We start from the raw sequence: 27,481 nt of genomic DNA on the forward strand, positions 1-27,481 counted from the left end.
CGCATGCTCGCATGTGGACCGTGCATCCAAGATCGTGGACGTAGCAATGGTCTTGCATTCTCTTCGATTCACCTCGAAGAACAGCAACAACGGGTCGAAGTACTACTACTACAACATCGCCCGTCGTACCTCAGTGTTGCCATCATCGCATCACTCTGCGTAGCACTCTGCGCATCGTCACACAGATTTAACAGTTTTACAATGAGGTGTGAGTGGCCTCCACAAGAGCAGCCCCGCCAGCTCCCAGACTGTCGGCGCCGTCCCCGTCTATATCTCTATGGTACAAAGATCAAGAAGGTAAGATCAAAACCCTGGTATACAATTGCTCGCGGCCCTCTCGTCCAGGCGCAGCTTTTTTTGTTGGGCGTCGATAGTGGGAGTTTGTGTGTATTCCTGTTTCTTGTTCCCGGGGTCTCGAACCGCGCGGAACGACGAACCCTGTCGATGGTATGGCACCGTAGTGCGTTGGTCCCGCCTTTCTATGTGTTGGATTAGGTTTCTCATTTTGGGGGGAAGAGCTCGGTCGTTGAGCTGAAGGTCAACCGGCAATATGGTACATTGTCTTGTTCTAAATTTGGGCAAGCGCTTCAGGGCGAGTCTGGCTTCTTCGGGGGGTCGTCCTTCTTCTCGGCCGGCTTCTCGACCGGCTTGTCGGCCGGCTTGTCAGTCGAGCTGCCGCTGGCATCGGTTTCCGACTTTTTGTGTGCCGGGTGGTTCGTGAGAGTGTGCCACATGGACTTGAGGAAGCCCTCGTTCTTGTGCGAGTCGGAGGCGTCAGGGTCAACGGTCGATCTGTGTCTTGTCAGTGATTGCCTTCGTATGCGTGCCGATGAGCATCGCGACTTACCCAGTCGGCGAGACATTCATGATACGCTTGGCCGTCTTGTCGCCCATCTCGTTGGCCAGCATTTCGATCAACGTGCGCTGGTTGGCGCTGAGATACTTGGGCATGCTGACACGGAACTCAACCTTGAGATCGCCCGATCCGCCACGACCGCTGAGCTTCTTCATGCCCATGCCTGACAGCGTCAGGCGATCGCCCGTGCTTGTGCCCGTGGCCACCTTGACGTTGACCTGGCCTGTCAATGTCGGTATCGTGACTTCGCCGCCGAGCATGGCCGTCGTGATGGGCAAGTTGGCCGTGTAGAGAATGTCGGAGCCAGCACGGCGGAACTTGGGGTCTGATGCGACGCGCACAAAGACATATAGGTCGCCCTTCTGCGCGCGCACGTTGGGGTCCGCGGCCTTGCCGGTCACGGGCGCATCGCCACTACCGTCGACGCGGAGGCGCATGCCGTCTTCAATACCAGCGGGAATATCGACAGTGATGGTCTTGCGCTCGCGCACAACGCCGTTGCCAGAGCAGGGTTTGCATTCGCCGCCGCGGGGCACCGTAGAGCCCGTACCGCCGCAGGAGCCGCAGGTCGAGGCCATCTGGAAGCCGCCGTTCATTGTGTGCACGCGGGTGCCGGTGCCGTGACATGTCTTGCACTCAGTGCGCTTCGTGCCGGCCTTGAGACCGCTGCCAGAGCAGGTGCCGCAGGTGGACAGAGGCGTGATGTGGAGAGTCTTGGCGACACCCTTGGCGGCCTCCATGAAGGAGATACTGGCGTGCACCTCAATGTTGTCGCCGACAAGGACCTCCTCGCGGAACGGGTTGCGTCCACCGCGTCCGCGACCACCACCAAAGGGTCCGCCCTGACCGCCGGTGAAAGCCGAAAAGATGTCGTCAAAGTTGAAGCCTCCGCCGAACCCGCCGCCGGCTTGACCTCCAAAGCCGTGGAAGGGATTACCGCCGCCAAAGGGGTCGCCTCCGCCAAAGCCACCAGGTCCACCTCCACCGCTGGGATCGAAGCCGGCGGCGCCGAACTGGTCGTATTGTTGCTTCTTCGCAGGATCGGAGAGAATTTCGTAGGCGGACTGGATCTCGCCAAATGTTTCCTTGGCCGAGGCGTCCTTGTTGGTGTCGGGATGATACTTCTTTGCGAGGCCGTAGTAGGCCTTCTTGATCTCGGAAGCCGAAGCTGATTTGCCAACACCTAGTGCTTTGTACGGGTCTTTTGTTGCGAGGTTGGTTGGCGTCGCATGGAAAGCCTGGGGCGTGCAAGTCAGCGGACGACACTTTTTCTTTAGGTTGAGGCAGGGAAGGCGACGGTACATACTCGTTTCGAGGATGGGGCCGAGCTATTCGCAGGTGATAGGAATCGAACAGACGGCCTGGAAGAAGCTGCAAAAGCTGCGGTGTGAATTTGCGCATGTTTACAGAGAGCTTCTCCCAACTTGGGTCGTCGACAAGCTTGGACGGGAAGCAGACGGCTCGGGGCCGCTGCGGCCTTGGTTAACAGACTACTTGTGTTCATGTCGAACGCCTGCTAGTCAGAATAGCATTGAAAAAAAATGCACGGCGACAGATGCGCAAATCTAGAAAAGAGTGTGTAGCGGTTGACAGAGGATGCCGTGGGTGGGATGGTGCGAAGCGTGTCGTGGCCGCGTTGACAGAAGAGTCGAGGAAATTCTGTCGAGTTCGAAAGTTGAGCCGAGTTGAGGTCCCATACGCTCCTGACGACTCACTGGGTGCACCCGCCTGTGCACAGTTGCGAAGGTGCGGCCATACGACATCGCAACTTTTTCTTTGCCGGCCTTGAGCCGAGGGTGGATACCTAAGGCCAGAGTGACGAACGGCAATTGGCGGGCTGGAGGGGCAGGTTCGTGTCAGCGGTATCCCACGGCGTTGGAGTGGTTCTCAGGCGGCTGTGGCCTGCCCGGTACCTAGATTCTCACCTTGGGTTCATGGGGGAGGTAGGTACCTGCCCAAGGCCCACACGCGAGGCGCGGAATGGTCGTAGCTATGACGCGCCATGCCCGCTAAATGCAGGGTCAGGAGGTCGAGCCTGAGGTCACCAGCCAATTCTAGCTGAAGTGGCCGAGAAATCAATCCAAGCCATGCGAGCCAGAAAGTCGACGGGAGAGATGATTTAGATGTCTTCAATTGCGAGATTATAGTATAGAAAAAAAACCCAAAAAACTGGAAATATCCCCAAACGCCCGTCATATCAAAGAAGATTCGTAGACAGACTTGATCGCTGCAATTCATGTCGACCTGCCATGTCTACGGTGCACTGTGCCGTGCCGAGATGGACTTCGAAACCAAAACGCCGACGGCATCATGAAGGGGCAAAGAGGGCACAAGACAAGCCCTTTGTCCGCAATGCCTCCCACACTCCCTTTCTGCCAATAACCTGAGGGGTATCATTCAGATGCTCTTTCAAACACGTGTGCTATGCCTTCACTTTTCGACATCCAATGCCGGGGGTGGCCTTCGCTGCTTGTCTGCCCGGGTCAAGCTTTGGCTGTGTACTCTGTGGATGAAGTCCACAATGGCGTCGTTCTCCTGGATGCCCGCACCGTTGAAATGCTTGCGCACCGCCAATGCCAGCTGCTCTTTGCTCTGCCGCCTGTCTTGCCTTCTGCGGGCCATTGTCGGAGAGTGGAGGCCGATGCAGCCCGGTTGTGACAGGATCATGTGTCGGTAGGAACTGGAGAAGGACGTAGGTGTGTCGAGTCGGTGCTCGCGACGGTAGGCATGCAGCATGTCGCGGTCGAAGGATTTCCAAGAGATCTGACGAAAGAGCGAGTGTTAGCAGGCCTGAAAGCACAGAGAGGCGGAGCGTTGTTTGCGTTGCGTACACTCGGCGGGGTTGCCTCCTCTTTTGCAGCAGCTGTTTTGGAGGCGCTGGCGTTGGTGACCTCGCGGAGCTGGGAACCACCCGTAGCACTCGCTACTCGTCGCATCTTGCCGTTCGTGAGGTGGCTGCCGTGTCCGTTCTTCTCCTTGGCACCTGCAGATTCTCCTTTGCCGTCATCATGGCCGCCCTTGGCAGTTTTCGCTGGGGGCATGGTTGTGGTCGTGGTCGAAGCGAGAGGCGATCCACGCTCTTGTGGGAGGGGAGTGTAAAGTAGGGGAAGCGCAGTGTGGGACGGGCGTACGACTTGCGAGAAAGAAATCCGAATGCTTGAGGAGCCGTGAACAGTTCGTATGGGCAGGATTTCGACCCAAGGAGCAGAGCAAGGAGCAGAGTCGAGGAGGCAGTCAAAGGAGGAGAAGGTGGGCAGGCTAGGTAGCGCAAGGACGAGATCAGGGACTGAAGGCCCTGACTTTTCGCGCCGGCGCAGGACACGGCAATCTGCTTAGCCAGGAGACCAGACCAGACCAGGGACCTCGCACCTCACTGGGCTGACTCGACGTCAGTCTCGGTTCAATTGTCCACGGCAAAGCGGTTCGTCTCCTTCTTCGGGAAGGTGGTCCCCTGTTTGCGGGGGGCCTTCTGCCTGGCTGGCTGCCTGGCGGCTCCTTCCACGCTCATGCAAGCCCTTGGTCACGAATGTTGTAGGTGCCACAGCACTGAGGAGTGGCCCGAACTCCAGGTACATACAGGTAAGGTAGGTAGGTACCTATGTACATTGCCGTACACTTTCCCATCCATCGTGACAATCCAGATTAGCATCCGCCGGTTCCATAATTTCTTCAATTCCTTCCTCTGTCGTCAGTCACAGCTCTCTTTATTCGTGCTTGAGTAGGCCGCATCACACACATGTCAATTCAATTCGACGAAGCTGCTCGTCGGCCCTTCACTCACGAAAACTAGGGCTGCATCGTCCAGCATCCTTCCACGAGCGAGCTCATGGCTTTTTGCGCCGCTTGTGGCGCCGGCACGAACGGTTCCTCATGTCAGTCGAGGCCGATCAATAGAACCCTCGCGAGACCACGCCATCTCCTGAACATCGTTCCTCTAGCGCAGCTGCAAGGCTTTTCGGGTTGCTGAGTTGTCGCCTTCGCTGTCTTCAGGCTTTGCTATGGCTGGATCTCCAACATGTTGCTTAAAACAACGCGCTTCATTCATGGTCAGTAGTTGTTACATGGGGCCGACACGAACTCCAGAACAACGACCAGCCGGCTCCCTCTGTTAAGGTGACAGTGCGAATAATTCTATTGCAACCTGGCAATCAACACGACCAGCAGCTGCAGCTCGATGGAGCACCATGCAGTGTCCGGCACCGCGCACCCCCTACCAACACCAAAGCAACGCGCGTTGGATCTTTCCGTCCGTTCGTTACTATGCAGGTCACCTGCAATGTTGGCTCAGCCATCACTCAGTTTCCCCCCACCGGTCCCTCCAACGACTGACATGTCACTTATTTTGCGAAAATGTAGCGCACGCTTCTTGGTAAACGAGCAACGAGCGAATCTCGACTCTTTCGATCCCACCAGCCGCCGGCCTCAATCGAACAATACCCCGAACAGTCTCAAGCACTTGGCCACCACGATGGGTAGAACCGTGGCCGTGGCTTCTACGCCCCACGCAACCCAGCTTCCTCTAATGTTCCCCCCTTGTCGAGAGCACAACTTCAACTCGTGTCAGAACATAGGCTCGGCTCCCTGAAAGTAGCTTCGGTCCCGCTTCGCATCAAGGGGCGTCAGGCTGCAGCGTCCTCCGAGAGCCCGCCAAAAGCCTCCCGCCAAACGTGTGTACAATTACAGTTGAGGAGTATGACAGCCAGATCAAGCACTGCAGATGTGCGATGAGCCGAAGCCAGCTCACATTTTCCTGGCGTCCATGTCGACTTTCAATCCATCTCAGATTGTCTTCGTTTTGTTCAACGAGCGGCTGGCCCGACAGCTTGGGTCGTCGTTATTCTACGTAATCATCTGGCTGGCCACCCACGCTTTCAATCCGCCGCATCCCACGCCCACGGCCTGGTGGATCAAACCCCCAAACTTTCTTTGGACGCCTCGACTGGACTTCTTCAGACAAGTTGCCCAAACGGTTTGAGCTCATCCCTCGATTGAATCTAGTTCCTCACCAGGCTGGTGTCCCCTCGCAGCGCCGAGTCCCAGGTCCCAAGCCCTGTCGGATCGCCTAACCCGTGCGATCAGCACCCCTTTTACCAGTGATGCCGCTAGAGATTGGTGGCGGCTGGCCTTGTTGCTTTTCGGTCAGGAAACGAGGCCGGCCTGACAAATCACAACGGAGTGCACTGGTCAGGTGTCCCCCACCCGTGCCAGTTGGTCAGGCAGCGCCTCGACACAACTACGATATTCGTGGTACGCTATCTTGGTTACTGTGATCGGTTGCTCATAGCCTTACTCTGGTTCGTGCTGCCCGTGACGGAAATAGGACCTTTTATTCCGTTTTGTCTTCTTGCTGGTTTGATGTCGATCCTCCAGGAGCTGCATTACCGCAACCACGTCATAGAACGTCGGTATCGGTGTTGCCAGTATCGCGAGGCCTGGGCCATGTACCTTCTGGCAGTCCAGAGCTGTCTTCGCAGCAGCTCATTCGCTCTGATCGCAGGATAAGATCCAGATATTCAGCTTCGACCCACGAGGTATCGACTTGGGATGTTCCCTACTATGGCTGCACAAGTTTCTGTCGGGCTCGCCGTAGATATTGACACGACCAGTGTCCCGTTGGTTCCGCGGACGGCTCGTCATTCTGCCTATGGCGACAAGCTAGACTAGCGACCTTACCTATTGACAGCCATACTGTGTTCGGACTACAGCGTTGACCTGCACGTGAGCACGTCTTCATGTGAACCACCGAGTCACAGCAGGCTTCGCAATCTTCTCGAATCGACGGCAGATCGCTTGGGTTTTTCTTCGCAAAAGCAAAGACGAGAAAACTACTGTGTAATTTACGACCCGTCGCGTGTATGCGACCCCCTTCCCGAATATTTGGAAACCCTAGACGAGCTACATTGCGACAAATCGCTAGCACTCTTCTTGCGGTCCTCTGCCGCCCACACGGAGATGCGTTAATCAGGCTATGCCGGAAAAGTACCTCAGTGTGAGCGCTGCGTGTCGAGCGCTTCGTGTCAACCAAACAGGGCTGTTACGGGGGGGCAGCCTTTTCCGAGGCTTCACCCTGCGCACTGCATTGGCCTGGACCTGAAGATCGACATTTTCTCGAAACCCTCGTTGGGGGTCCGGCCAAACCCATAGCTTCTGTACAACGGAAACTTCAGCATCCAAATCAGCGACGTGTTGCTAACCGCCTTGACAGGTCGATGGTCAATGACGGCTCCTGGGATGCCGTTCAGGGCGGTAAGACTAAAGACGGCTAGGTGGCCTTGGTAGCCCATTAGGCGGATCTATGTCGCCTGTATTAAGGCTTGCCGAGATAAGCGTTTCCTTGGCTCGTCCTAGCCAGCGAAGCTCACGGGCTACAACGGGTGTGCCCTCGTCCATGTCACGGCCATAAATCCTCTGCTTCGGAGTACCGGGTTGCTCGAGCGTACTAAGACCATGCTCTGGGTCATAAGGGACACCTGCACGCCTCGATTGACGACTAGACATGGAGGGATGGACACTAGACCCTCCCTCTTTCTTGCGACCGAAAGATGATCACTTGTCGCTGAGGCTTGATCTAGTGGTTGGTGATTGGGGGAACTAGCATGGCCCCCCCCACACACCCTCTTTCTTCAAGACGACAGCGTCCCGCTGTTGAGGAGAACCCTTGATCCATGCTCGCCAGCCCACGCCAGTCATCGGGCATGGGGGTGCGACCGACCAAGCTAAGTTAGCGGATGGTCCGTGTGCCTTTTCAAGGGACCACCACATGGGGGGACACACTCAGAGCTCACTCATAGTACCCAGATCAGTGCGCGTACCCAAAAGCAGCAACGCAACGAGTGAAGTACCTCTGAGAAGAACACGAAGATGAAACCCCCACGCTGACGCAATGCAAAGTGAATACAAAGTCCTTCTTTTTTTTTTGTCCCTTGGGGACGAAGAGCTGTAAAAATTGGCCCCCTTAGAACAGTTCCGGTCTCGCATCGCGAGAAAAGAAGCAAGACATGGATGGAGTCTGGCGAGCATGCAGTCTCACAGTCAGGGCGGGTCAGTGCTTTTCGGACTCGTCTGTTTGGCAGAAAGCTTTGGTCTGTGCAGAGGAAGAGGGCTGATACCAGGATGTAGACTGTATGGCCTGGTCATAGAATTATCCAATATCAACTACGCCGCCACCTCACTAGCACAGCAATCGCCTGTACGCAATTGCTGCGTCGAGCGTGTGAAGCCAAAGGAGAGGGCGCGGCAGCATGCTGTCTGTGGCAGCTATCGCGTGTTATAGAACTTGTCAATACTGTTTACTAGTCTTTCCACTATCAGAAGCGCGGAAAGGGGTGCTCGTCGCCCCGCGACGGACAAATGTAGGATACAGTACCGTCCCGTCGGGCAATCGGCGACTATCGAAAGACGCAGCCGGCAGGGGCTCACCATCGGGCAGCACAGACAGGCGGCGGGGGCACGTTCTCGGTAAGGGACATTCGATGATGGTGGTGGGTGGGCTAGTGGCGGCGTGGGCGACGAGCCGGGGACATCCCATCATGGCATGTTGGATCCCTGGATGTCTTGCGACGGATGGAGTCGTTGTTGGTCCACACGACCACCTATGCGCTGTCGTTGAATTGGTGTTTGGAATTGGTCGAGGAAACCGATGGAGCGCGACGTCCCTGTTCGTCCAGGCCACGCAAGGCTGGAAGGGCACGCGAGCGACAGCAACTGGTCGACGGAGCTGCCTCTTCGGCGATCCTGGACATGCTGACCTGGGCTCCCTGTCCTGTCTCGTTCGGGCCAAGGTCGCAAGGGCAACGAGTCGGGGCTGGGCGGCGGCCAGATGGGCAGGACAGGCGAAGGCGAGCGAGTAGTCATGGCGCCTCCCTTGTCCCCTGTACCCCAGCCCCAGCCCGAAAGCCCCAGCACAGCTAGGGCAATCAAGGCAAGAAACCGGCCAGCTAGGGGCCCCTGGAGCAAGGCACGACCCAGCAAGCCAGCAAGCCAGCACGGGCGGGAGTAACTGTCCAACTGTCGAGGATGTGCCCATTGTACAGGTAGGTAGGTAGGCAAGTAGGTACCTTACCGTTGGTAGAGAGGTATCTCAGTGGGTGCGGCCCACCCACACTTTTCCCGTCTTCTCTCTGTCTCTCTTGCCCTCGATGTCCGGCTGCCAGATGCCCCCTCCTCTCCGACGCCGCGGCGCCGCCTCGCCTTCCCCCCCTCCCCCCCTGGAGCAGATACAACAGCGCTACTCTTTCTCGACCATGCATCGGTAGGGCAGGTGCCTTCGTACCTACCTACCTACCTACCTACCCACAGAGCAGACTGAGGACTCAATAAAAGACCCCCACTCTCCCACGATTCAAAGAGGGCTCTTGCGCCCGTTTCCCCAGAGCAAACATCGCCAGTTTCCCCAGAGTCCCATCCATTCACCTGCACATCTGGACAAACCCGACCTCGACTCGACCCCGACCTACGGACACGCCAAACAGCTAAGCACTACGAAACGCGAGAGCCCTAGATCCGACCCCATTGCATCGGCAATTTTCTCATCTGGCCCTTGCATCCCTTGCCACGGAATCGGGGCCGTCTTTTCTTAGGTACTGCACTCTCCTTGTCCCCTTTGTGGTACACCATTTTCCCTTTCAACTTTGTCTACCTCTCTACCTACCTACCTACCCACCGTCATTCGTTATCGGAGCCTCGGCAGGCTGTCTACTTATGACACTTCCCGCCTTTCCCCCCCCCCCCCCCCCCCCCCGGACCGTACCTGCATACCTCGACTGCCTCGATCCGCATCACCGGTACGAGGCGACCTGAGGTGGCAACGAGAACCAGAGGGGCATGCTGCTGAGCTGAGCGCCATGATACTGCATCGGCCAGTATCGATTTGCCGCAGCAGCACATACATCTCCTGGTGTCTCCGGACACGCTATTGCGCGGCAGAAGCCTCCCCTTCCCCCCCACTTTCAATCTCTGGCGAGCCAACCTCACTGGGGACCAGCGCTACCTGACCTACCCACTGCGGCGCCGTACATGGTACTTCCAAGACGGCTGGGGCCACCTCACCTTGGAGCTGATCCTGGTGCGTGATTCGAATCGGACCATTGGCGCATGCACAGTGTGCAAGGAGCAGTGCGGCCCGCCGATGTTAACACACTCGAGGCCAGCCCAACAAACATCTTGTCCCGTCTCCATGAGCTCGCCTCCCCCCCCCCCCCACCTACCACCCCCCAGTCGAACAGCCCGTCCTTTGCTCTTCCATGCACATCTTACGGGTGAAACTTTTCATCTCATCGCTTCCGTGCACATCCGCTGCAACCCCCAGCTGTGCTGGAGCACGGCCCCATTCTCCGCATGGCAACTCCAAAGCCCTTGCCGGCCAGCCGCCTATCTGACTGACGCCCGCTTCCCCTCGCGCTCCTCTTCTCCCCTCCAGTCAACCTCTCTTCTGTACGCTTCACCATGCACCTTTCTCCAGTCCACCTAGTCGCTGCCGAAAGCGAGCCATAACATCAAATTGCTGCATAAGCAGGCTTGCTGACCATCATCACTGTCCAGCCGACCTTTTCCGGCAGCGCCCTCCCCCGGCTTGTTGTATCAGCCATCCCAGCCGCAACGGCCCGCGAACAGAAACTTTCGCCCTCACGCGGCACGCCCACGCCTCTGACGGAAATAGCATGAGGGCCGCTCCCAACTGATTGAGCTTTGGAGAAGCTGTAGGCGAGTTGGAAGCTCGACCGACGCCAACCCCGGATCAACCGCGCGTGCGCCTCTCGACTTCGGGTCTCACCACTCTGCCGTGTAACGAACGCCTGCTCCTTGACGCCGGGCGCCACGTTTTCCTACGACCTGCGCCGCGCAACCACCGGCACACGTCACTGTGCTCGTCCTCGCTCAGGCACCCGTGCATGCTGATCGACACGGCGCTGACCATGACCACGATACTCCCTGCGCACCTACCCGATATCAAGGCACCCATGCCCGTTTCTCCCGCCAGTTCGACGACCATGGCGCCCGGTCACGAACGGCGAGCCAGCCCTGGTCGTCCCGTCAAGGAAGAGGAGCAGGAGCGTGGCAGGCGACGTCAGCGCTCTGAAGAGCAAGATGCGCAGGAACAAGAGGACGGCGAAGACGGCAAAGCGGGGTCGTCCAACTCGGACGGCGGACCTGCCCGCAAGAGGAGGAGGAGCCGCAAGGGTCTGGACAAGAAGTTTGAATGCCCCCAGGAGGGCTGCGGCAAGAGCTACTCTAGAGCGGAGCATCTGTGAGTGGCACAGGACAATCAGCATCAGAACGACGCGGGCGAGAGCTAACTGTGGCATCAGCTACCGTCATCAGTTGAACCATGCGCCAAAGCAGATTTATTCTTGCGACTTTCCTGAATGCAATCGAACCTTTGTCCGACTCGACTTGTGTAACCGACACAGGGACCGTCATACCGCCAAGGGGTCCGCACTCAACCGCAAGGACTCCATGATGAGCCATGTGTCCCCCATTACGGATCGTGCTCCTTTTACCGCACCAGGCTCCGCGTCACCCGAAGTGAACCGCCCCGGCTCCGCGTACACCAATGTCCGGCCCGCGCACATGCATTATCCCAAAGAAGCTTCGGGTAGTCCTTTTATGCAGGCCGCACACACGCCGCCGCCGTATGGCATGGGAGGTCCACCAAACGGCATGGACGGCTACATGCACCACGACGGCGCGTACGCTGGTCCGCAAAGCCACCGCAACTCGATCTCATCCGCCCACGGACATCCTCGGCCCAATGTTCAAACGAGCGGGCCCTACATGTCTCCCGTCTCGAATCAACAGGGCTACCACAATCAGCATCAGGGCACCCCGCAGTCCGCCACGTACGTCAACCAGCAAAATTTCCAGCCCTTCAACCTGCCTCCGTCGGATTTCTCAACCGGCCACAACAACCTCACGCGAGAGAACAGTCAGCAGTACGCCCCGGCCACCTCGGGTGAGTACGTGGATCACACGTCGCAACAGTCTGGCGAGATGATGTTGCTCGATCAAATGTCCATGCCAGGTACTATGCCTGTCTTTGGCACCGACAGCGTCCTGAGCAAGTCTCCGTTTGTGACGATACCCGAAGATTTTGTCGCCTACCTCTTCAACACGCAGCAAGGTGATGCGTCACCGATTCCTGGCCAGATGGTGGCGCCAGGATACGCTAGCAAGTAAGTCATGGCACAATGTCCTAGGGTCCGACGGACCAATATACTAACCGCGGACCAGCTATGGAGACTACCAGAGTCAGTATAGTGTGCCGTACGTGGGCACCGACAGTAATTCTCTTGGCTATTTCCCCAACGGCTCCAACCAGGTTATGGCCGTCACAAGTCTCCTCGACACGAATCTGCCCGAGGCCACGATTTCGGAAGAGAAGAGCCAAGAGATCTTCGACATTATACTCACCAGATTTCACGAGAACGACCAAGCACCGGCGTTGCGGCAGCGTGAGAGCATCTTCGAGGGCGATCGCACCGACAACAACCACATGCTGAGCAAGAGGATGATGCAGGCATACATTGGCTCCTACTGGGTGCATTTTAACGAGCAGGTCCCCATCCTGCACAAGCCCACGTTCTCGCCCGACCGGACGCCAAACCCACTGCTGCTGGCCATGATCACGATCGGCGCTGCCTGCCTCGACAAGACGCACGGGCAGCAGGTCACCAAAGCAGGGGCTCAGCTGTCCAACTTTCTGGCGTGGCACCTGCGTTGGGAGATTTTCATGGACGTCAACTTTAGGCCACCGGCCAAGCTGTGGGTGTTCCAAACGCTGCTCCTGCTCGAGCTGTACGAAAAGATGTACTCGACGAGAGAGCTGCACGAGCGGGCGCATATCCATCACGCCACGACCATCACCCTCATGCGGCGCGGCAGGTCGCTCATTGGCAAGTCCACGCTGGACTCGCCGCCGAACCCGCGCGACGACAAGACAAACGGCTCGCGACAGTCGTCGACGTCGGGCATGGCTCACACGGCGGATGACTGGTGGAATCATTGGATCACCAACGAGGCGACGCGTCGTTGTGCGTTCACGGCGTTTGTCATTGACTCGACGCACGCCACCATGTTTGGACACTCGACGGTCATGGTGACGCACGAGATGCGACTTCCGCTGCCGTGCGACGAGTCGCTGTGGAACGCCACGAGCGGCCCGGAGGTCGGGCGCATCGAGTCGAACCTCTTGTCGAACGGCATCAAGCCCGTGTCGTTCCTCGAAGGTCTCAAGCGGACGCTGAGCCACCAGGAGGTCCAGACGAACGCGTTTGGACGGACGATCCTGATGGCGGGTCTGCTCAGTGTCAGCTGGCACATGAACCAGAGGGACCTCCAGGTCAACGTGCTCGGCGGAGGCGTGTCGCAGGCGCTGGGCGGGCGTGACAAGTGGCGCGGGACGCTGACGCGGGCGTTTGACGCGTGGAAGAAGGACTTTGACAAGTCGCTGCAGCGGACGGGGGGCACGGCAGACCCGTACCAGTTCGACTCGGCCCGGAAGAACGAGTCGCACGTTGTGTTTGAGAGCCGGATCGTGCTGCACCACCTCGCGCACATGGCCATGCACGTCGACATTGTCGACTGCCAGATCTTTGCGCGGGCCAAACGACTGCTGGGCCGGGCCATCGGGCCGCAGGACGTCAACAGCGCGAGCCGACGGATGAAGGACCAGTGGGCGCCGACGGCCAAGGCACGGGACGCGACGTGGTACGCGCTGCGTTTCCTGTGCTCGGTGCTCGTGCCGGAGGAGGCGGGCTCGGGGTCGGGGTCGGGGTCGGGATCGGGGTCGCCGCAGTCGGGCGGGTTCGGCGCGGAACTGCCGTACACGGCGCGCGACGACGTGCTGCTCAACCGGCCGTGGGTTCTGTACTTTGCGGCGCTCGTCGTGTGGTGCTACGGGTTCGCGCTCGAGGGGCCGTGCGTCAAGGTGGCGGTGCCGACGACGCAGCGCGAGAGGCTGCGGCACATGCGCGAGTACCTCGTCAAGTTTGGCAGCGTCGAGTCGCCCGAGGAGCTCAAGCTGATGCAGGGCATGAACGCCAACACGGCGCTGCTCATGGTGCTCAAGGACTCGTTTGAGACGACGAGGTGGGAGCTGCTGCACGAGGGCGCGACGCTGCTCAACAATTGTATCCAGCTGAATGCGGGAGGGAGTGTGTGAGAGCCCGAGGGGGGGGGTTCCTGCTTAACGTACATGTTGACTGGTACATATGTGGCATACGGTATAGGGGGGTTGTTGGCTGTCTGTCTTTTTTCTTCGTCCTATTTTTTTTATGTCTTTTCCTTCCATTTGGAGCAGGCGTGTTCTTGTTCACAATACCCTTATATACCCCTATCGTACGAATACCACGACTGTGATGATGCGGACTGGCATGTTTTTCTATGAAGGAGGCCCAAGGAGATGGCTGCCCGGCCTGAGGCGGGGCATCGGCGCCGGTGGGGCCGCGTGGAGCATCGAGGGGTGTGCATGCATACACATGTGTACATGTACATACCTTAGGTACCTAGGTATACCAGGGCCATGTGCTGTACTGGTGCCTAGCGCCTGCCGCTTTCTGTTGCGAGCGCCTGCCGCGTTCTGTCGCCAGCGCCTGCCGCATTCTGTTGCGAGCGCCTGCCGCTGTCTGTCAGCAACATTGTGATGACATAATCGGTTCACGATCACGCCTCGAAGGCCGTCGGCCGTGGATGTTTGACCAAGGCCCTCAACCTCATCCCATCCTCTTTGCTCGTCTCGTTCGTCAACCAACGCAAAGGCATCTCTTCGCCGTTGCTCTTCCCACGGTTCGTCCCACGGTTCGTCCCCCGGTTTTTCCCACGGTCGAATCTGCTGTCCGGTTCACCATGACGGCGGCGGTCGATTCGAGCGGCGCCAGGGCCCCCCAAGGCGTCGTCGGGCCGCATGATGATGGTGATGCATGTGTAGCAAGACCACGCTTACACCTCACGCTGCTGCCGGCGGAGACGCTTCATGGCATTTTCCAGTGGCTCAAACCCCAACACCTCAGTCCTCTGTCGCAGACATGCCGCTTTCTTCGTGATTATGTCGTCAAGAACCAGAACCTCTGTAAAGACATCTATCTCAACTACTTTGTTGGTCTCGCTCCTCTCACACCACCCCTCGCCCCCCTCCAGAGACAACACAAGCAAGCTGACGCCCCCGCCAGGACGTGCCCCCAGAACAGAAAGGCCTCGACTGGGAATCCATGCTGCACGACATTGTCCGCCTGCACCGCCTCTGCACGCGGCCACCAACCGTCCCCAGCGATGACACCCTGCGCTTTGTGCACGACGCTCTCGTCGACCTGCTGCACCACGCATCGCCAGCCGGTGGACCCGCCGCCTCGATCGCGCCGATGCACGCCGCATCCCGGAACGCGACCCTCGCGGCCCAGCTCTTCAAGGACGAGCCCGCCCGCCTCGCCTACCTGACGGGCTCGTCCCTCTTCCAGCGCGCCCGCCACCAGCCGCCGCCGGCCGACCGGGCCCTCGCCGCCGCGAGCGCCAAGCTGCACTGCCTCTACGGCCGCTCCATCCTCAACGCCGGCCGCACGCGCAGCGCGCGCGTCCACCCCTACGCCTGCGCCAAGGTCTACGATCTGCGCCAGCACACGGCCGGCACCTTCTGGGGCCCCTTTGTCGAGGACGGCAGCGGCCGCGTCGACTGGGAGCGCGTCGAGGCCGTCATGGTCGTCCTCGGCGCCAACATGCGCCAGGCCCGCGCCGGCGGCGGCATCTGGGGCAGCTGGGACATACCCTTTGCCGGCAGCTGGCCCGGCAGCTGGCTCGGCGGGCCGGGGCGCATGGCGCCGCAGGCGCCGCCGCCGCCGCTGTCCCTGCCGTCGCCGAGCGCGACCAAGATGCCGCGTAGCAGCAGCACCAGCAGCGCCGGGCTCGAGGACCCCTACGGTGTCGGCGGCACGTGGCTGCGCGTCGTCTGCTTCATCGACTACAATGACTTTTTCGCCTACAACTTCCCTGCCGAGCCCGAGACGGCACTGGCGCCGGGGGAGCCGCGGGCGCCGCTCGAGGTCGAGGAGGCGACGCGCCTCATCATTGTCAAGATTCGCGTCGTCGGCATCGAGCCGCCGGGCGAGGCCGACGGGCAGGCACTGCCGGTTGTGCGGTTTGAGGGCACGTCGAGGGCGGTGGACGACTCGTGGGATGACAATGCCGACTCGGACATCCGAGGTGCGTGTTCTTTCCGTCCCGTGTACCCATGACTGATTCCTCCTCCCCGATCCACCCCCCTAATGCTGACCAGTCAAAGGCACGGTCCGGCTGACGCGCGAGGGCGAGGTCCGCTGGACGTCGTTCAGCGTCTTCAACGGCCACGAGCGGTGGCGCAGCGAGAGCGTGCAGGTGGGCGGCGTGCGGGCGGCGGGCGGCGTCGTGGGCCACTGGTTCGACGCCAACTATGACGAGCACGGGCCCGTGGGGCCGACGGCGTTTTGGAAGATGGCCGACCCGCGCATCGACGCCGACGGGCAGGAAGAGACGACGATCCTCGCCGAGGACTTTATCGGGCTCGTCGACGGGTTTCTCGGCGACAGCGACTCGGAGTGGGATGAGGACTATGTCGTCGGCGAGTGGGGCGAGGACGACGAGGACGAGGACGAGGACGAGGGCGAGGAAGCCGACGAGGCGGACGATGCCGAGGTCGAGGAGGAGGTGGGCTTTCTCTTACAGCCCATGGATCTCCTGTCTGGCACGACGCCGGGCGCGGCAGAGCAGCAGCAGCAGCAGCAGCAGCAGGAGGAGGGGGGGGTTGGTGACCCTGACGACTTTGCGCGGCCCCATGATTCTCACGCGCCCAACGGGCCGAACGGGCATGCATCATGATATATTTTGTGTTCTATAGAGGAGCACGGCTTCAAAGATATCTACAAGGACTCTGGTCTACAAGGAGTCTGGTTGGTCTGACATGAAGACGTGTGGTTCCGAAGACCTGTGGCTCCGAAGACCTGTGGCTCCGATATCGCCGGGCCGGCTACATCTTGGCGGGCGGCGGGTCCGTGTTGAACTTTTGGTGCTCGCACACGACGAGGATGGCGCCGTCGCTCCTCCTCCGAATGGTGCCGCGCAGGGCGCTGAGGACCCTGCCGGCGGCGACGACCTCGCACTCGACGAGGACGTGGGTGCCGACGGGCACGGGGCGCAGGTAGGTGACGTTGAGGGTGCGGGAGACGCCGAGGTGCTGCCAGGCGCCGGGGCGGGCGACGAGGGCGAGGGACAGCGAGGTCGTGTAGTCGAAGAGCGAGGCGGCGGCGCCGCCGTGCAGGTTGTTGAGGCCGTTGGCGTGCGAGGGGGGCACGGTGAAGGCAAAGGTCGCCGTCGGGTGGTGGACGCCGGGCGCGGTGCCGGGCATGGCCGTCGAGTGGAGGGTCAGGTGCGGGTGGGTTGAGGTCATCCAGTCCTGGGCGTGTTAGGTTGGGGGGGGGGTTCGGGGAAGGGGTCGTCATGATGATGCCTGGAGAGGTCGACGTACGGGGTGGCCCTTTGTGTCGGGGAAGCCTGCGATGAGACCCATCCACTCGACGAGGCGCTCCTCGGGCGTGAGCTCCTTTTCGTCGCTCATTGTGTGTGGTTGGATTTTTTGTAAAAGAAATCAAAAAATAATAATCAAAAAATTGGATGATTGGTATGAGGGACGCAATGGAAAAAGCTGTCGATAGGCCTTGGGCGCGTCTGTCTCCTATCAGCCTCGGGTATTCGACAGTAAGAAGGAAAGGGTGAGAAGGAAAGGGTGAGCAGCGTCAAGCTGCACCAGGGGCCCTCGCCCTCGCCAGACAGCCAGCGCGCGTTCTCCACGGAGAGGCCTTACAGTCGTAGTTTTGCGGTGGATCGACGGAAGGATGGATGGGGCGCGTCGTCAGGTCGGGGTGTACATCTCTTTCTTTCTTTCTCTCTCTCTCTCTGTGTGTCTCTCTCTGCATGGATCTGTCTCCGTGGATGATGAGCAGACGGATGATGAGAAGACAGGCGAGGCCGACGTGGCTGACGTGAGGCCCTGAAGCCGCAGCCGAGGCTCACGGGGGGCCAAGGTCCGTGCTCGAGGTGCTCGGCGTGGGGAAGGACCCCGCAGGCCCTGTCGTGGTGGGGCCCGGTGCGGCCTTGGGGGTTGGTTTTGGGCGATGAGCCTGGGGCATGGGCCTGGGGCATGGGCCTGGGGGGATGAGCCTTAGGGGGTGGGTTTTGGGGCATGGGCCTTGGGATGGGTCTGGGGGATCCGGCCAGGGTCGAGGGCGTACTGTACACTGCATGTATGAGGAAGCACGGGCAGGGTAGGATGGACATGCATGGCGATGCCTCGGGCGGCGTAAGGATAGGTCACGCCCGTGCACTCTCCATGCAGGAATTGGAGTTGTGTTCAACATATGGAGTGTATTCGACATATGGACAGTGTATTCAACATATGGAGTGTATTCAACATATGGACAGTATATTCAAGACATGGAGAGGGCAGTCTGATGTCTCCCGCTTCCATGGGGACATCTCCGTGACGCTCTTCCGCGCTGCATCCCTGTGATGCGAGGTAGACAGAGACTCTGGACGATAAAGTCCAGCGAAGGGTGTCATTTCTCAAGTCAGTCAAACCATAGTTCATGCTCGGATCAGGGGGACTTTCGAGTGCTTTCCAGCAGATGCTTTCCAGTAGATGCTTTCCTGCAGAGGCTTTCCAGCAGAGGCTGCCAAGAGAGAGACAGCCGCCTCTGCCCCGTGCATCTACAATGGCAGGCCTGTATGGCGCCCTCACGTCCACAGGCCACAGGCCCGTAGGCCCTCACACCATGCTGCTCCATCGGGCAGCAGGCACAAGGCTGTCTGGCCTCGTGCCAGCCGTGCCTGGCCTCGTGCCAGCCGTGCGCGGTGCAGGTTCTACAGATCCGACGGCCACATGCCATCGGTACCTCCATCAAATGTATGAAGTACAGAAAAGAAAGTCCAATATATATATATATATAAAATCATGCAAAGCCAGGCCCAATGATGCCGACAGATGTCACCCAAACGCAGCCTCGCCAGCAAACTGGCGAGGCTGCGTTTGGTGAACACAGACACAGCATGCAGCACCCACACGTGCACGGAATTGCCTCGGCAAATCCTCGACCCACTCTCGCGGCCCCTTCCCTCCCACCCATCGCCAGAAGGGCAAAATAAGGGCAAACCAACACCAGCAACAGCATCACCACCTCCAGCCTCCTCTGCCCGCATTCCCGACCGCTTTCCCGACCGCTTTCCCACGCCAGCTGCATCCCAGACCCGATGCCTCCTCCCTAGGCCGGCAGCGAAGAACAACCAACGCCCGCCGACCGCCTCCCGAACAACCACCTCCTGCCGACCACCTCTTGCTGACCACCCGCCGACCATGGAGTTCATGACGGCCCTCCCGGCCTTCGACGAGCAGAAGCCGTCCCTCTTCGAGCTCCTCTCCGAACAGCAGCTCAACGGCCTGCTGCCGCCGACCCTGCGCTACCTCCTGACCGTCGCCACCCAGCGCTACCCCCGCTACCTGCTGCGCGTGCTCAACTCGTTCGACGAGCTCCACGCCCTGCTGATGCTCCTCGTCGAGCGCCACTACCTGCGCACCCGAGGCGGCTCCTTCACCGAGCACTTCTACGGCCTCAAGCGGGAGAAGGCCCTCCACGCCGAGATCCCCCGCGCCAACGCCGCCGCCCCCGCCATCGTCCGCGATGCCCTGCGCCTGCGCACCGCCGACGTCTGGAAGAACCTCGCCGTCATGGTCGCCCTGCCCTATCTCAAGCGCAAGCTCGACGACGCCCACGAGGTCAACGCCCCGCGCGCCCTGCTCGGCGCCGCCTACACCCGCCTGCCCGCGAACCCGACCCCGAAGCAGCGCCTGCTGCACTGCTACCGCTGGTTCCTGCGCACCCTCTACCCCTCCGTCAACGCCGCCTACCAGTTCGCCGTGCTCGCCTTCCACCTCGCCTACCTGTTCGACACGTCCAAATACCACCACCCCTTCCTGTGGATCATCGGCACCCGCGTGCGCCGCATGAACGCCGACGACTACCGCGCCATCGATGCCCTGACCACCACCACCCCGAAGACCGCCCACGGTCGCCCGCCCGGCGTCCGCGCCTTCTTCGCCCCGCGCGCCCTCGCCCCGCGCCTGCTCTCGAGCCTCTCCGTCCTGCTGCCCGCCAGCATCTTCGCCCTCAAGTTCCTCGAGTGGTGGCACGCCTCCGACTTTGCCAAGCAGCTGTCGCGCAAGGCCGGCGACGCCCTCGACCTGCCACCGCCCGTCGTCTCGGGCCTGCCGCCGACGACGTCCGCCGCGCCAGACGCCACGTCCACGACGCCCGCCGCGCCGGACGCCACGGCCACGACACCCGCCACGCCAGACGCCACGGCCACGACCACCACCACCACCGCCGCCGAGACGGCCCCCATCGCCACGCCCTCCCTGCTGCCCATCTACACCGTCCCGGCGCCGGCGGACACGACCCTGTGCCCCGTGTGCGCCGCCGCCATCGTCACGCCGACGGCCTGCCAGACGGGCTTCGTCTACTGCTACTCATGCATCCATCGCTGGCTCGAGGGCGCGCATCCCAGGCAGGAGGCCTTTATGGAAGACAAGCAGGCCAGGTGGGAGAGCGGCGCCGGCCGTTGTGCCGTCACCGGGCGCCGCGTGCTGGGCGGGACCGAGGGGCTGAGGCGCATCATCGTCTAGATGCGTCGGTGCTGGTGCTGGTGCTGGTGCCGGTGCTGTGCACCGGCGTGCATCCGAGGCAATGGTTGGCATCGCATGCCGGTCGGCCGGCGAATGGCGTTGCGTGGTTTGCCTGTCTCCCTTGGAAGACCCCCCTGTTCTTGAGAATTTTCGTCAATGGTCTGTCGTGACCCGTGGTGACCCGTGGTGGCGGGACTCACCTCTGGAATGCCACCCCTCTCCCTGGCATGCGCCTCGTCCCCTCCTTCACGCGTCAAACCTGACGACGGCGGCGGCCCCCCCCTCCCCCCCGGCGCGCCTATTGTGAGCATTGTTCGACCTCAAAATCACTCAACGCGCTCCTGTCTACCACGCGACATATGGGCGGGGGGGGGGACGCCCATGCCGGTCGCCTCGGCGCGCCTGGGCACCTGGGCACCTGGTTGGCGACATGCCGGTGGCCTCGCCCAGCCGCCCGACTTGCCTCCAACGTCCATTCCCGCGCTCGACGACGACATTCCAACTTGTGGTCCAGAATAGAACACGACCAGCAACGGCTCGTCGTCGTCTGCTATATCATGGCTGCACTTCATCTCGTTCTTCATTACTCTTCTTCTGTATCATAACAACCATCACCTCACCAACCAAGCCACACACAAACACACATACAATGGCCTACAGTCTATCACACTCCTATTTTGGAGACGCCTTCGTCTCAGATTTCAACTGGTTCAATGGAAATGACCCCTCCCACGGCTTTGTCCGGTGAGTCTAGCTGATTGTGGCTCCATGACCGAAACCCTTACTGACCCTTTTCCAAGATACCAAAGCGAACCCGACGCTCTGGGCCAGGGCCTCTACTCGGTCAACCCCATCTCACAAGCCGTCATTCTTGGCGTCGACCACACCAACACATTCGCCGTCGATGAGGGCCGCCCCAGTGTGCGCCTAGAGAGCAAGCAGGCGTACAACCATGGCCTGTTCATCGGTGACTTTGCCCACATGCCGCCTTCCGTCTGCGGTCTGTGGCCGGCGTTCTGGATGTACGGGCCCGACTGGCCCAACAGCGGCGAGATTGACATCATCGAGGGCGCCAACCTGGCCACGAGGAACCTCATGTCGGGACACACCTCGGCAGGCTGCACGTTGCCCCCGGCTGCTGGCCAGGTGCTGGGCCAGCCCACGACCACCGACTGTCTCTCGCCCGGCACCAACAACAATGCGGGGTGCGGCTACGCCGCCGACCCCCTGAACCAGGCCAGCTACGGCGACGCCTTCAATGCCGTGGGCGGTGGCGTGTACGCCATGGAGTGGACCGAGGACGACATCAAGATCTGGCACTGGTCGCGACAGAACATCCCCGCCGACATCATCAACAAGCGACCCACGCCCGAGACCTGGGGCCTGCCTTCGGCGCTCTTCGGCGGCGACAGCTGCGACACGGACAAGCACTTCGCGAACATGAGCATCGTCCTCCAGACCAACTTCTGCGGCGACTACGCCGGCGCCGAGTGGCAGAACGGCCAGTGTGGCGATCTCGCGCCGACCTGCGTCGACTACGTGTCCAGCAACCCGCAGGCCTATGCCAACGCCTACTGGGAGGTCAACTACATTGACGTCTTTGAGCTCGGCAGCCTCGGTGCCGGCGCCCCCTCGCTCTCCGTGGAGCCCACGACGACGACCACTGTGGCGACGACGTCGACCATCTTCGTCACCGTCTTCCCCACCGGCCACAACGGCACCGCCGTCACGTCTGCCGTCGTCGCCAAGCTCCCTGTGCCCTCCAGCATTCCTGCCGGCGTCTTCCCCCCCGGCGTCCAGCCTTCTGCGTCCGCCCCGTCCCGGGCGCCTGCTGCCGGCCCGCAGAGCCCTGCGACCGACCCCATCGTCCCGGCGCGCGACCCGGCCGCCATCGGCCCCTTTGCCTTCCTCGGCTGCTTCGCCTCGACCAGCAGCTTCCCCACCTTCCAGCTGAAGCAGACGTCGGCCGCCATGACGCCCAAGACCTGCGTCGCCCTCTGCGCCGGCAGTCGCTACGCCGCCGTCCACGACGACGCGTGCCTCTGCGCCACGTCGCTCGACGGCGAGACGCGCGCCATCGCCAACCGCGCCGAGTGCAGCATTCCCTGCCCCGGCGACGCCAGCTCGTTCTGCGGCGGCACCCGGCCGACGCGCGGCGCCAAGCGCGCGCTCCCCTCCAACTTCCTCGTCAGCCTCTACGGCACCGTCGGCGGACCGAACGAGGTGCCGGCGCCGGCGCCGGCCATGGGCGAGGGCGGCGTCCACCCCCACGCCAATGCGAACGCGAATGTGAATGCCAACGCAAATGCGAATGTGAATGCCAACGCCAATGCGAACGCCAACGCAAAGGCAAGCCCCACGACCGCGACCATGACCACCATCACCTACGTGACCGTGTGCCCGACGAACCCGGCGCAGCTCATCACGACGGAGCTCCGCGCCCCGCTCTGCGGCTGTGCCGACGACAAGCCGACCTACAAGACGTTTGTCGAGGTCTGCGACGCCTGCGGCCCCGACGGCCAGAACGAGGTGACGCTCACCATCCCCGTCACGCGCACGCACGTCGTCTCCGTCACCCACACCCCCGCCATCGGCACGCCGCCCATCCAGCTCGCGAGCTCGCCCCTGCCGACGGGCCACGCCCCCTCCGGCCTCTGGTGGCCGGCCCTGCCCGAGGCCACGACGGCCGGCTTTGTGCAGGTCGACGAGGCGCCCAGCCTGAGCCTCGGCGTCGCCATCGGCGTGCCTGTCGCGGTCGCCCTGTTCCGACTGATTATGTAATGGAGAAGAAGACGAAGAAGAGAGAACGAACAAAAAAGACAAAAGCGACGGGGACGTGTATGAACAGCGATACCTTGCATAGCAGCGGCTTTGATTTACAGCCGAGGGATTTCATTTGTCGGGCGTTCTGGGCTGGGTTTTCGTTTGTCAGGGTGGTGGCTTTCTTTTTCGATGATATCATGTCGCATTTACTAGCATGTCGCATTTACTAGCCGTGTATTTGGGGGGGTTCAGGTGCTTATAGACGGAATAATTCACACTTACTACATGCCTCATCCTCTGCCTGATCCTCTGCCTCATCCTCTGCCGGTTCCTCTGCCTCATCGCTGCCGGTCTCGTGCGTCGAGGACAGTCTTCTGGGCCATCACGTTGGCGCCCAGACTTTGTCTTCCGTACATACTACGATGACTGCCTGCGTAAAGAGCTTAATAGATAGACTGTTGGGTGATGAACATTTCACGGCGCCGTATCACCCACCTATCTAGAATCAATTCGCTGCGGCCGAGGATTCGGGGTAGAGCACGTCCACCATGACGGCATGTTTCCGCCCACCATCGTGGTCCACTGAACGTATGTATTGCCATCCCTTGGATGCCGAAGTGAAACCTCAGTACCTCATGTGATCAACAGTCCAGTGGCAGAGAATCGATGTCGCCGGCGGAAATAGAGGACTCAACGAACAGTACATACTACTGACCGCCGCCTGCTTGAATAGCGCTTATGTGGGTCTTCACAGGTACCCATTCAGTACATGGTTGTAGCGGGTAGATCTGATAAAAACCCAAGTGCCGTGCAGGCATATATGTCTAGGTTAATCCGTCACCAAAGGGCCCTGAAGGCGCGGGGATGGGGTCGGCAGACACAACAACCGGGCCGTCGGTGCCAGCTGGCAGACGCAAGAAGTACGGTGCACCATACACGTGAGAACGGCAAGAACCCACACCATCAGGTTGGCATTGAATCGAATGGAATACTCATTTGACTTTCAAACCACTTTGCGTGCTCTGAGAACTCGTCATCACATGGAACATGCTTCCTTGGTCGATTGTAGACTCACAGCAATGTCAGTCAATCCGGCTGGGCCCTTGGAGAGGAGGTTGGCCAGGACGCTTCTCTCTGATTCCACATCATTCCACCACCGTCCATCTGCTTCCAGAGGGTTCGTGATAGCTTCATCAGACACCACAAGACTTCTGGAGCATGTTCTCGAATGATCAGTCATTGTCCGCGGCGTGCGCAAACATCCACTCGGGTTTCTTGTCATCAGCGTTCATGATGTTTCCAGATGCTGCAGGAAAGTCCGCAGTTGCCTGGCGACGAAGAATAAAAGGACCTGCTTCAACCCTCAACAGCACATTTCTCTTTTTCTCATCAGCACACAGAACAACAGTCGCCAGCCTCACAAAGCCTACAAAAGCAACCAAGCAATCAACTCGAAGCGCCTCGCCATTCTTCAGTCTCGCAACCTCAACCTCATCACGCCTGCAAACCACCATCACAAAACACCACACACACAAGACAGCAAAATGGCCTTCTTCCCCCGCAACTTTTACAACGCGGGCTCTGGCTCGGAGACCAGCTTTACCCCCCTCTTCCGCCTTCTCGATGACTTTGACACATACTCGCGCCAGGGTCAGTGTCAGCAGCGCGGCACCATCGCCTTCCAACCCAAGTTTGACGTCCGCGAGGTCGATGACGCCTACGAGCTCCACGGCGAGCTGGCCGGCCTAAACAAGAAGGATGTTTCCATCGAGTTCACGGACCCTCACACTCTTCACATTCGCGGCCGCGTCCAGCGCTCCTACACGGCCGGCACTCCTCCCAAGGGCCTTCTTGAGGATGCCGCCGCGAGCGGTGCCGGAACCGAGGGCAGCGACAAGCCTGAGCAGCCCGCCTCCGGACGCTCCTCGCCCAAGTTTCACAGGCCCACGGTCGAGGACGAGACCGACGATGCTGACTCGACTGCCGCACCCACCCCAGCCTCGACCGTCGCCGAGGTCAGCAAGCCCGCCGCCGAGGAGGCCTCGACCCCCAAGGCCCGCGGCCCCCGCGACACCGCCAAGTACTGGGTCACCGAGCGCAGCATCGGCGAGTTCAGCCGCACCTTCAACTTCCCCGGCCAGATCCTCCAGGATGCCGTCACCGCCAGTCTCACTGATGGCATTCTCACCATTCGCGTGCCCAAGGCGCCGAAGCACGAGGCTCGCCGCATCAACATCAACTAAGCGGCTTTCTAGCCGCGAATTTCATTTCATACTTCCTTCCAGTATCAGCATCATGAGCAACTTTGAACGCTGGAAGAGAGAGAACTGAATGGATGGAATAGGAAGCATTGCCCGGCGTTGCGGTTACACATGGTCGATTTTTGGGGGTGGAATATTCCCACTTCATCTTCTTTGGTTCATGGAGGCGTCTGGTTTTCTTAGTAGCTTAGCAAGTAATACGAGCCGATCACTCACTGAAACAACTCGTCCTTTGCCCGCCTCTCAAATGTGATTCTCATGAGCTCATCCGCAAACCGTGAACGTAAACAAGTAACCCCTGAGAGGAGAGGTTCCATTAATCAGCAGGCTGGCGTGGCAAAGTGTGGACAGAGACACGTGACTTGGCGTCGTCTGCCTGATCCGGGCCCCACCTCTCAAACGCGTCGGGTATCTTCGCTCACGTCAACACCCCGCGCGGCACTTCTTCTGTCCCTCACACCCTTTTTTCAAGTGCTGTTCCCATCCCAACTGCACTCTCTGGAAGGGCTGGTGTACCGAGCCCAGGCCCCAATCCCAGGATGACGCAGGTCGACGACTACAACGAGAACAACAATGGTGAGGGCGAGATGGATGACGGCGGCATGACTGGCCCCGGCGCCCCCACGCCACTGTCAGCTCTGGAGGTGAGAGACGTGTGATACCGCGAAGCTGCCGACAGGTCTAATGAAGTCGGAAAACGCAGGGCGTCGCAGGATTGACGAAGCGCGACATCCAACTAATTGTCGACGGAGGCTTCAACACCATTGAATCCGTCGCGTACACCCCTCAACGCACTCTTGAGCAAATCAAGGGCATCTCGGAGCAGAAGGCCGCCAAGATTCTTGCCGAAGGTAAGCCGCGTCGTTCTCTCTCGTTTTCCCTGCATGGCGTGCGTGTCTAATGAGACGAATCGGTGAAACAGCCTCCAAGCTCGTCCCCATGGGCTTCACCACAGCGACCGAGATGCACCAACGCCGCAGTGAGCTCATCTCGATCAGTACGGGTTCGAAGCAGCTCGACACGTTGCTTGCCGGGGGCATAGAAACCGGCTCCATCACGGAGCTCTTCGGCGAGTTCCGCACGGGAAAGAGTCAAATCTGCCACACGCTGGCCGTCACATGCCAGCTGCCCTTCGACATGGGAGGCGGTGAAGGCAAATGCCTTTACATTGACACAGAGGGCACCTTCCGCCCTGTGAGGCTGTTGGCCGTCGCGAATCGCTTTGGTCTCTCCGGCGAGGAGGTCCTGGACAATGTCGCCTATGCGCGCGCCTACAACTCTGACCACCAGCTTCAGCTTCTTCAGCAGGCGTCTGCGATGATGTGCGAAACGAGGTTCTCGCTCCTCATCGTGGACAGCGCGACCGCGTTGTATCGAACAGACTTTGTCGGCCGCGGAGAGCTGTCGTCGCGGCAAACGCACCTGGCCAAGTTTTTGCGTACTTTGCAGAGGCTTGCGGATGAGTTTGGTATTGCGGTCGTCATCACGAACCAAGTTGTGGCGCAGGTGGACGGCGGCCCGAGTGCCATGTTCAACCCTGATCCCAAGAAACCTATCGGAGGCAATATCATTGCTCACGCCAGCACAACGAGAATCAGTTTGAAAAAGGGAAGAGGCGAAACTCGTATCGCCAAGATCTACGACAGCCCATGCCTTCCTGAGAGTGATTGCTTGTTCGCCATCAACGAAGACGGCATTGGTGATCCCAGCCCGAAGGATCTGGAGAAGGATAAATGAGGAGGGTCCAATAATGTTCATGAGTCAGCGATGAGGTCTCAACGACCCGGGTGATGGAGAAGGCCGGCGTTTTGGGGCTTGTCGAATTACGTAGCATGGCATGGCATGACGAGACCGGACGGGACAATGCTTTTCACGGGGCGATGTATCGATAAATTGATTGATGAAACC

General features: G+C 60.1%; 9 protein-coding genes across 9 annotated transcripts; 6 read left to right on the forward strand and 3 right to left on the reverse strand.

Annotated features, from left to right (window-relative positions):
- Nucleotides 1-587: 587 nt before the first annotated feature.
- Nucleotides 588-2,360, reverse strand: D7B24_000565 (uncharacterized protein; the record flags this gene model as incomplete). The annotated part of the gene is made up of 3 exons (XM_028634820.1): nucleotides 588-792; nucleotides 848-2,094; nucleotides 2,163-2,360. 3 exons carry the CDS (start codon nucleotides 2,358-2,360, stop codon nucleotides 588-590), a joined length of 1,650 nt encoding a protein of 549 aa, XP_028492494.1.
- Nucleotides 2,361-3,286: 926 nt separating this feature from the next.
- On the reverse strand, nucleotides 3,287-3,897 carry D7B24_000566 (uncharacterized protein; the record flags this gene model as incomplete). The annotated part of the gene is made up of 2 exons (XM_028634821.1): nucleotides 3,287-3,619; nucleotides 3,688-3,897. The coding sequence occupies 2 exons, from the start codon at nucleotides 3,895-3,897 to the stop codon at nucleotides 3,287-3,289; spliced, it is 543 nt and encodes a 180-aa protein (XP_028492495.1).
- Nucleotides 3,898-10,770: 6,873 nt separating this feature from the next.
- On the forward strand, nucleotides 10,771-14,015 carry D7B24_000567 (uncharacterized protein; the record flags this gene model as incomplete). The annotated part of the gene is made up of 3 exons (XM_028634822.1): nucleotides 10,771-11,102; nucleotides 11,266-12,027; nucleotides 12,086-14,015. The coding sequence occupies 3 exons, from the start codon at nucleotides 10,771-10,773 to the stop codon at nucleotides 14,013-14,015; spliced, it is 3,024 nt and encodes a 1,007-aa protein (XP_028492496.1).
- A 683-nt stretch (nucleotides 14,016-14,698) lies between these two features.
- Nucleotides 14,699-16,696, forward strand: D7B24_000568 (uncharacterized protein; the record flags this gene model as incomplete). Its single annotated transcript, XM_028634823.1, has 3 exons — nucleotides 14,699-14,947; nucleotides 15,022-16,045; nucleotides 16,119-16,696. 3 exons carry the CDS (start codon nucleotides 14,699-14,701, stop codon nucleotides 16,694-16,696), a joined length of 1,851 nt encoding a protein of 616 aa, XP_028492497.1.
- A 148-nt stretch (nucleotides 16,697-16,844) lies between these two features.
- On the reverse strand, nucleotides 16,845-17,432 carry D7B24_000569 (uncharacterized protein; the record flags this gene model as incomplete). Its single annotated transcript, XM_028634824.1, has 2 exons — nucleotides 16,845-17,270; nucleotides 17,343-17,432. The coding sequence occupies 2 exons, from the start codon at nucleotides 17,430-17,432 to the stop codon at nucleotides 16,845-16,847; spliced, it is 516 nt and encodes a 171-aa protein (XP_028492498.1).
- A 1,791-nt stretch (nucleotides 17,433-19,223) lies between these two features.
- Nucleotides 19,224-20,549, forward strand: PEX12 (ubiquitin-protein ligase peroxin 12; the record flags this gene model as incomplete). The annotated part of the gene is made up of 1 exon (XM_028634825.1): nucleotides 19,224-20,549. The coding sequence occupies one exon, from the start codon at nucleotides 19,224-19,226 to the stop codon at nucleotides 20,547-20,549; it is 1,326 nt and encodes a 441-aa protein (XP_028492499.1).
- Nucleotides 20,550-21,198: 649 nt separating this feature from the next.
- On the forward strand, nucleotides 21,199-23,330 carry D7B24_000571 (uncharacterized protein; the record flags this gene model as incomplete). The annotated part of the gene is made up of 2 exons (XM_028634826.1): nucleotides 21,199-21,293; nucleotides 21,350-23,330. 2 exons carry the CDS (start codon nucleotides 21,199-21,201, stop codon nucleotides 23,328-23,330), a joined length of 2,076 nt encoding a protein of 691 aa, XP_028492500.1.
- Nucleotides 23,331-24,856: 1,526 nt separating this feature from the next.
- D7B24_000572 (uncharacterized protein) lies at nucleotides 24,857-25,555 on the forward strand (the record flags this gene model as incomplete). The annotated part of the gene is made up of 1 exon (XM_028634827.1): nucleotides 24,857-25,555. One exon carries the CDS (start codon nucleotides 24,857-24,859, stop codon nucleotides 25,553-25,555), a length of 699 nt encoding a protein of 232 aa, XP_028492501.1.
- A 557-nt stretch (nucleotides 25,556-26,112) lies between these two features.
- On the forward strand, nucleotides 26,113-27,310 carry RAD51 (recombinase rad51; the record flags this gene model as incomplete). Its single annotated transcript, XM_028634828.1, has 3 exons — nucleotides 26,113-26,217; nucleotides 26,277-26,424; nucleotides 26,496-27,310. 3 exons carry the CDS (start codon nucleotides 26,113-26,115, stop codon nucleotides 27,308-27,310), a joined length of 1,068 nt encoding a protein of 355 aa, XP_028492502.1.
- Nucleotides 27,311-27,481: the final 171 nt, after the last annotated feature.

The sequence above is a fragment of the Verticillium nonalfalfae genome, assembly GCF_003724135.2.
Source record: "Verticillium nonalfalfae strain VnAa140/NRRL 66861 chromosome Unknown scaffold_108, whole genome shotgun sequence".
Lineage (NCBI taxonomy): Eukaryota > Fungi > Ascomycota > Sordariomycetes > Glomerellales > Plectosphaerellaceae > Verticillium > Verticillium nonalfalfae.